Genomic DNA, 9,591 nt, shown 5'->3' on the forward strand with positions numbered 1-9,591 from the left:
CCACAACCCCTTCCCACTACTTTGGTCCCAACAGATCCTACATCAGGCTGGAACCCCTTCTCTCAAAACCCCCTGCAGTTCTTCTGTACTAAAATGTCTGATCTCCAAGACTTCTCTGCTGCTGCTGCTACCAACTCAATCTTCTGGGATTTCCTTTCCATCTGYGCGGTACAATTAATGACAATAGCAATAAACGCCAATAAGCCAACCTTACTAAAGCACAAAATGTTCGGGTSACTCTGTACCGGCCTACTACTCACAAGGATCCTCTCAGGCTCCCTCACCCTTTGCCTACCATTCTCTACTTTCCTCACTCCCTCAGCATATGACAGTTTCTGCATTGCTCTCAACCTGGAAACTTCCACCTGACTCACTTGCACAGGACCTTTCTGTTCCCAAACAACATGGCCACCCCCACAATTGAAACACTCCACTTTTTCCACTGAAACGTCACACTCCTTTGTCGCATGCCCTCCTGCACACTTCTCAGACCTTGGAATCTCCCTCCATCTCCCTCCTACATACTGTTGCAACATGACCATAAACCTGAAACACCGTAGTGTGTTCAGAACAACAACTTATRCACCCTAGCATGACTTTATCGGCAAACACTCTGCATCAAAACTCAGAAGGACAGACAGGGTCTTCTCAGTATTGCGCTCGCCACCAGGTCTGCATTTATATWAAAAAAATGCGGGACAAYAGGATGATTTTGCGGAACATTTGCGGGACAGTGTAGCCTACATGAAAAACAATGTTAGACACATTCTGTATAATGGCAAGGGCGGTTGAGTTTTGACCGCATTATCATTTTTTGGGGGACTAAAATTAGGTGGTGTTTTTGGTATAACAGTAACATTATACTATGTTATTATGTGACCCACCACCCCGATTTGGTCCGATGTAACATTTTAAATTGTGTTTTTACATTGGATAAAAGTAGACTTAGAGCTAGAAAATGGTAYATCATACACTGCAGTTGAGGAACAATGGGGAAAGTAAGTCTGCTTTGAAAGTTGCTAAACTTGTAACCCCACTTTTGAGAAAATGGCCCGTGAATGTTTTGGTACACCTACTGGAGAACTCTTCTTTGTCTGCACCCATTCAGCATCGCTCACACCCTCTTACGCCTTAGCCCCACCCATCTCTTTAAGGATTCAMATGTGAGGCCATGTGCTAAACAGAGTGAGTAAGGTATTGTGGTAAACAACCAAAGATTACAAGGCTAAAAGTGGTGAAAGTAGTCGTAAAAATACACTTGATCTAGTYCTTGGCCTATRTCCTAAACTGACTTTGGTGCRGGTCATGTTGTTCTTCACATTACCGTCTCTGGTAAACACACGCTATATSAAATCAAATCAAAGTTTATTTGTCACATGCACAGGATACAGAAGGTGTAAATGGTACAGTAGAATGGTTACTTGCATAGTGGAGTATTTTGTTTCGACTTCTAGCTAGACTGAACCATAATCCCAACCCATCTCCCATGCACCATGCATGGATCTGCAGGTAGCTAAAGCTAACCAACCAGGTTARCAATGCAACTGGTTTTCTAGGATACAAATAATATTACTACAYCAGGGCTGGCAACTTTTGAAGAAAGTTGTATTTCTATATGGCTCAGGCCTATGAACAGGGTGGGGAAAAACACAGGTCAGGTGTATTCAGAATAATTTGAACATTAAATGAACACAAAATTTAAATGACTTTGTTAATTTGAGATTTGTGGGGGATGACATTTAAAAGTAAGCTAATATTTTGTTCAACRTATTTTTGGGGTGGTTTGACACTTTATTCAGACAGTAATGAAATTAGATGGGGAGACAGGCAAATGTGAGAACAGTGGGAATGTCAGTGGGAATTCTCTGCACAAGAAATACTAATATTAATGGTTGATGGCAGTGGGTAATCAAATCATAGATTGCGGTTTCCTTGTCCATAGACTGCTTTCAAACATTTTGTAATCTCTTTAAAATAGGGCTAAATATCACATTTACATAAGTATTCAGACCCTTTACTCATTACTTTGTTGAAGCATCTTTGGAAGTGATTACAGCCTTGAGTCTTCTTGGGTATGACGCTACAAACTTGGCACACCTGTATGAGGGGAGTTTCTCCCATTCTTCTCCGCAGATCCTCTCAAGCTCTGTCAGGTTGGATGGGGAGTGTCACTGTGCAGCTATTTTCAGGTCTCTCCAGAGATGTTCGATTGGGCTCTGGCTGGGCCACTCAAGAACTTTCATAGATTTCCCCCTAAGCCACTCCTGCATTGTCTTGGCTGTGTGCATAGGGTCGTTGTCCTGTTGGAAAGTGAACCTTCGCCCCAGTCAGGTCCTGATCTCTCTGGAGCAGRTTTTCATCAAGAAACTCTCTGTACTTTGCCTCGATCCTGACTAGTCTCCTGGTCCCTGCCSCTGAAAAAACATCCCCACAGCATGATGCTTCCACCACCATGCTTCACCGCGGGAATTTGTGCCAGGTTCCCTCCTGACGTGACTCTGGCGTTCAGGCCAGAGTTCAATCTTAGTTTCATCAGACCAGAGAATCTTGTGTCTCATGGTCAGAGTCCTTTAGGTGCCTTTTGGCAAACTCCAAGTGRGCTGYCATGTGCCTTCTACTGCGGAGTAGCTTCYGTTTGGCCATTCTACCATAATAGCCTGATTGGAGTGCTGCAGAGATGGTTGTCCTTCTGGAAGGTTCTCCCATCTCCACAGAGGAACTCTGGAGCCCTGTCAGAGTGACCATTTGGTTCTTGGTCAACTCCCTGACCAAGGTCCTTCTTCCCCGATTGCTCAGTTTGGCCGGGCGGCCAGCTCTAGTAAGAGTCTTGGTGGTTCCAAACTACTTCCATTTAAGAATGATGGAGGCCACGGTGTTCTTGGGGACCTTCWATGCTGCAGAAATGTTTTGGTACCCTTCCCCAGATCTGTGCCTCGACACAATCCYGTCTCGGAGCTCTACGGACAATTCCCTCGACTTCATGGCTTGGTTTTTGCTCTGACATGCGCTGTTAACTGTGGGACCTTATATAGACAAGTGTGTGCCTTTCCAAATCATGTCCAATCAAGTGAATTTACCACAGGTGGACTCCAATCAAGTCCATGTGTCTGATTACTTCCAAAKGTACTGTATATTAATATTCAGGTGGTTTATTCATACTAGCTGAAAACTCATGCCATCCTCTTACTCTACATAGACAAAATATATGATGCGTTTGTGAGTCCCCCTCTACCATCGTTGCCTAGCATGTGCACTATACCAAATTGTCACAGAGCATTTAATATCCAATGTGTATTTGTAGGAGTTATTCAAAACTGTCCATGAATGGCTGAAAAAATACATAGTCACATATAAATAATGTTCAAAGACACACGTAGGCATGTCAGACACTGGCAAAATTGTGAAGAAGCGGAACAATAAAATACTGTAAGTGTGGGGAATAACAGTAGGGCTCTTGCTGGCAAGTTATTAATGACACTTTGGATGGTGTATCAATACACCCAGTCACTACAAAGATACAGGCATCCTTCCTAACTCGGTTGCCGTKGAGGAAGCAAACCGCTCAGGGATTTCATCATGGGGCCAATCAATGGTCACTTTAAAACAGTCACATGGCGGTGATAGGGGAAAACTAAGAATGAATCAACAACATTGTAGTTACTCCACAATACTAACCTAATTGAACAGAGTGAAAAGAAAGAAGCCCTTATAGAATAAAAACRTGCATCCTGTTTGCAACAAGGCACTGAAGTAATACTGCAAAAAATGTGGCAAAGCAATTCACTTTTTGCCCTGAATACAAATGTTATGTTTTGGGCAAATCCAATACAACACATTACTGAGTACCACTGTCCATTTTTAGTGGTGGCTGCATCATGTTATGGTTATGCTTGCAATCGTTAAGGACTGGGGAGTTTTTCAGGATAAAARGAAACGTAATGGAGCTTAGCACAGGCAAAATCCTACAGGAAAACCTGGTTCTGTCYGCTTCCACCAGACACTGGGAGATGCATTCACCTTTCAGCAGGACAATAACCTAAAACACAAGRCCARATCTACATTGGARTTGCTTACCAAGAAGACAGTGAATRTTTCTGAGTGKCTGAGTTACAGTTTTGACTTAAATCTACTTGAAGATATATGGCAAGAACTGAAAATGATCAACAACCAATTTGACTGAGCTTRAAGAATTTAGAAAATAATAATGGGCAAATGTTGCACAATCCAGGTGTAGAAAGCTCTTAGAGACTTATCCAGAAAKACTCACAGCTGTATTCACTGCCAAAGGTGCTCTACAAAGTATGGACTCGGGGGTGTGAATACTAGATATTTCTGTATTTCATTTTCAATACATTTACCCCAATTTCAAAAAAACACTTTTACTTTATCATTATGGGGTATTGTGTGTAGATGGCTGAGAAATTTAAGCAGCAACACAACAAAATGTGGATTAAGTCCAGAGGTATGAATACTTTCTGAAGGAACTGTATTTGCTATTCTGTGAGGGCCTATGTTCCGAACCCACTTCGGTGCTTTAGGTGCCAAGGATTCTAACATGTTGCAGCAGTGTGTAGAAGGGAGATTCGACGATGTGAGAAATGTGCAGGAGGCCACAGTCAGATTGAGTGTACAGTTGGGATAGAKAAAGCACTGTGTCAACTATGGGGGTGCCCATGCAGCCTGGTGTAAGATTGTTTAGGGCCAAGTAGTGTGATGGGGTGGATTTTTGGAGGGGATAGTGTATAGTTAGTATAGCTGCAGGGTTAGATGGTGGTGCAATTTAAGGTTTCCTCCTTTTCTTTCCTTTTTTATAATACTTTTTTTAGGGGAACTGAGAAAGGCAGAAATATCATAAGCGTCTAGTCTGCTGGAAATTCACAAGAAGTCCTTCACCATAGCAGTCATTCTGAGTGCAGGTTTTGGGTGATAAAAGTTTCAAATGGTTGGCTATTCATTTTCTGGCTGGATTCCGAAATAATTACTAATCACTTCACAAACCAGCGTTTTGTGACTTGCAGGTCTGATGTGGTCCATGAGCCAGGATCAGACTATAATGTCAATGATAACTAAGCCRTAACTAAAGGCCTTATGAAATGTATAATTTGTGGTATATACAGGGTTTACTTTAAATTGAAACGCATTAACTTAGGCAGGCGCTTGGTGAAGGCTTCATTGAAYGCAAAACAACCATTTCACTGTCACTAACAAATACAGTCATGGGTGGGTATCGCTCACATTCACTCAAAAGACATGCTGGGTTGTACAGTATGCAAATAGGGCAGTGTTCAAACACCCTCAGTGTTTAAAACCTAAATGCCTTGTGCTGAATAATAAACGTGTTTATGTGACTAAAAAGTGTTACAGCGAATAAAAATGTTGCGGTGTTTACAATCTAAACACTGTGACGTGTTTTCATCTGAATTATTTGACTCATTTAAATCCAAATTCAGATCCTAAACACTTTGTTTTACGGTGTAGGGTGATGATGTTCCATTATTAGAGATGGGCCCTGGCCTGGCAACACATTATAAACAATCACAGACATGGGGCACATTCAGCAGCATGTAAAAATATGCTATGTAAAACAAACATCTCTGTCTGACATGTAGAATAAGGAATCAGGTCAGCTCTATTCGGGGTATTTCTATCTGCAACGTTTGACAACATTTGGCTACTTAATGTGGCCCTGATGAACCAAACCATCTGACCTACACAGCTCTGACAGGCGTTACAAAATACATTTACTGGCACCATAGAAAGGGATTTCAATATCCTCTGAATGGCAATTCTAATGATATCATAATAGAGAGGAGTTGGTGTAATGTACAGTCGTGGCCAAAAGTTTTGAGAATGACACAAATATTAATTTCCACAAAGTTTGCTGCTTCAGTGTCTTTAGATACTTTTTCAAGACCTCTGCAATCCGCCCTGGCATGCTRTCAATTAAACTTCTGGGYCACATCCTGACTGATGGCAGCCCATTCTTGCATAATCAATGCTTGAAGTTTGTCAGAATTTGTGGGTTTTTGTTTGTCCACCCGCCTCTTGAGGATTGACCACAAGTTCTCAATGGGAYTAAGGTCTGGGGAGTTTCCTGGCTATGGACCCAAAATATCAATGTTTTGTTCCCCGAGCCACTTATTTATCAATTTTTTCTTATGGCAAGGTGCTCCATCATGCTGGAAAAGGCATTGTTCGTCACCAAACTGTTCCTGGATGGTTGGGAGAAGTTGCTCTCGAAGGATGTGTTGGTACCATTCTTTATTCATGGCTGTGTTCTTAGGCAAAATTGTGAGTGAGCCCACTCCCTTGGCTGAGAAGCAACCTCACACATGAATGGTCTCAGGATGCTTTACTGTTGGCATGACACAGGACTGATGGTAGCGCTCACCTTGTCTTCTCCGGACAAGCTTTTTTCCGGATGCCCCAAACAATCGGAAAGGGGATTCATCAGAGAAAATGACTTTACCCCAGTCCTCAGCAGTCCAATCCCTGTACCTTTTGCAGAATAGCAGTCTGTCCCTGATGTTTTTCATGGAGAGAAGTGGCTTCTTTGCTGCCATTCTTGACACCAGGCCATCCTCCAAAAGTCTTCGCCTCACTGTGCGGCAGATGCACTCACACCTGCCTGCTGCCATTCCTGAGCAAGCTCTGTACTGGTGGTGCCCCGATCCCGCAGCTGAATCAACTTTAGGAGACGGTTCTGGCGCTTGCTGGACTTTCTTGGGCGCCCTGAAGCCTTCTTCACAACCATTGAACCGCTCTCCTTGAAGTTCTTGATGATCCGATAAATGATTGATTTAGGTGCAATCTTACTGGCAGCAATATCCTTGCCTGTGAAGCCCTTTTTGTGCAAAGCAATGATGACGGCACGTGTTTCCTTGCAACTAACCATGGTTGACAGAGGAAGAAAAATGATTCCAAGAAACACCCTCCTTTTGAAGCTTCCAGTCTGTTGTTTGAACTCAATCAGCATGACAGAGTGATCTCCAACCTTGTCCTCGTCAACACTCACACCTGTGTTAACAAGAGAATCACTGACATGATGTCAGCTGGTCCTTTTGTGGCAAGGCTGAAATGCAGTGGAAATGTTTTTGGGGGATTCAGTTCATTTGCATGGCAAAGAGGGACTTTGCAATTAATTGCAATTCATCTGATCACTCTTCATAAAAGTCTGGAGTATATGCAAATTGCCATCATACGAACTGAGGCGGCAGACTTTGTGAAAATTAATATTTGTGTCATTCGCAAAACTTTTGGCCACRACTGTACTGTAAAAATTACATTGGCATATCAAAAGGCTTAGTTAAGTGGCACGTTTTCGAATGGCCACGGAATTGTTCAGGTTTTGAAGTGCCGTATGAATAAGAAGTACATACACATTCAGAATTGCACTCACATTGACTCATATAAACATGCTTGCACACACACACGCACACGGACACACACAGCGCATGAAATTAGGAAGTTAGTTACTCTCCATTGTGTAAAGTACAATTTTCCGCCAAGTTAAAGTGCTTTTAGTATTGTTAACATACATCTTCAATGCATATATTCCAGTGAAAAGAAAACATAAAAGAACAAACTCTAAACATCAGGGTTGGTGTCAATTCCATTTCAATGCCAGACGATTGAGGAAGTACACTGAAATTACAATTATTTTCAATGCTTTTCAAGAAGGAACATTTGGATTTGGAATTTGGTTTACTTTACTTTTTTTGACTGGAATTGAAAYGTAATTTACCCCAGCCCTGCTAAACATATATTCAGAAGAATGAGTACTGCCATTGTTCGCATCGATAGGGACAAATACACATACATACAATATGATATATTCAGTAAAAATCCTTAAAGAAAAATAGTTTGTTTTCCAGTGCTTCCACTCCCATCTCCTGCGGACAGAGTACCTTTTTGTGTAAAAAACTGAAACAGTACCGTGATTATGTCCAAGTAAACCATGTTTATGTTCACATAAACCAGTCAACCTTTATAGTTACACAAGTACTTTCATTAAAAAATACAGACATATAAAGTTTAAAAAGCCCCCTTAGTCCATCTTTGATTACAGTACAGTAAACCCAGAAGGGATGTACAGTATGTTGTCCCTTTCCAGGTTGTGGAAATCCTTATCAACCACAAGGGGTGATACATTCCCATCAAATCCAAAACACAAGCGCATGTGTGTAAGTGTGTGTTTTGTGTTCACGTTTCCCAACAGGGGAGCAGCTCATCTCTATTGCATTCAATAATGTTTTCTCACTTGATAATTGTTCAATCTCCATACATATCATTTCTCCTTTCTCCTTGCTCTCTCATTGCATCCTACTCGTGCTCTCTCTCTAGACATTGCTGATACGGACACKGAGAAGACTACTATCTCTCCCCCTGCCCCTCCCCCTCTCCTCCCCTCTATAGCTCTCCTCCAGTTTGATCTTCTCCGGGTCTGCCCCTTCCTCCGCGCTCCCTCTGCTGCTGCCATGGTAACGGGAGGAGCGCATGGCTGGGCTTGGGGGCGAGGCCTGTTTGAAGAGGGGGGTGGTCTTTGTTTTGGCCACCTTGTCGAAGAAGGCGAAGTCGGCCACATACTTCCCCGAGGGGGACAGGGAGACCACGGGGGGGAACTCGTAACCCCACAGGATCTCGTCAGGAAGGTAGGAGGTGCGCACCTGGCAGGTGGCGGAGGTGGGCTCYACCGTGGCACTCATGATCACCAGCAGCTCAAAGTCTGCCAGATCCGGATCCGTCCATCCCCCTCCTACGACAGAGAGAATGAAAGAAAGATAACAACTCTTTAGCACTAAATATGCATACGCCAGAATGGGCTGTAACAATAAAAGGCTAAATGTTATCTTGACTTACCATCTGATTTCTCTGCTGAATCCAGATCACAAAATATATGGACTAAAGGGTGTGGGACTTCCTTGCGTAAAACCAAAGATAAAGTTGAGAGAAGTTGAGAGAAGTTAGTGTGGCCGCTTACCATACACACTCTCTTTCTACAAGCCTGCTCCAAAACATAAAACCCACACAGCTACTCACAAAAACACACACTTACTGTAAACACAAATGACTAAACTCATAAAGAACATCAAGAACACAAACACAGCACCCTGTTCAAGCAGTTGTTCCTGAAATCCGATCACACATTCATACAAAGACCCATTAAAGAAAACATGTMCATAATGATACCATTAACATAAGCATCACCTTTCACTAACACACAACCACCATTACACAAATAGTACGCTACAAGGCATATACACACCCAACAAGCACACACCTGCGTCAACAGCCCACACTCAGAGATGTTCCGTCATCTGTGAAAACAGCCCTTATCCTAACCTGAACCCAGTACTGCTCTCACTGAGGCAAAAACAGTGTTTCGTAACACACACACATGCCCATGCACGAACGCACAAGCACACACACATGTACGCATGCACCAGTGGAGGCTGCTGAGGGGAGGACGGCTCACAATAATGGCTGGAACGGCGTGAATGGCATCAAACACACGGTAACCATGTATTTGATACCATTCCACTCCAGCCATTACCACAAGCCCATCCTCCCCAATTAAGGTGCCACCAACCT

General features: G+C 42.9%; 1 protein-coding gene across 1 annotated transcript in view; it reads right to left on the minus strand.

The window, feature by feature from the left end:
* Positions 1–1,348: 1,348 nt before the first annotated feature.
* The window catches only part of LOC111952546 (ATP-sensitive inward rectifier potassium channel 10-like), a 42,123-nt gene continuing 33,880 nt past the window's right edge, over positions 1,349–9,591 (minus strand). Inside the window, exon 6 of the mRNA XM_023971352.2 lies at positions 1,349–8,755. Coding sequence (XP_023827120.1) covers positions 8,340–8,755 — 416 coding nt within the window. The 3' untranslated portion in view covers positions 1,349–8,339. The remainder of the gene's footprint in view (positions 8,756–9,591) is intronic.

The sequence above is a fragment of the Salvelinus sp. IW2-2015 genome, linkage group LG3, assembly GCF_002910315.2.
Source record: "Salvelinus sp. IW2-2015 linkage group LG3, ASM291031v2, whole genome shotgun sequence".
Lineage (NCBI taxonomy): Eukaryota > Metazoa > Chordata > Actinopteri > Salmoniformes > Salmonidae > Salvelinus > Salvelinus sp. IW2-2015.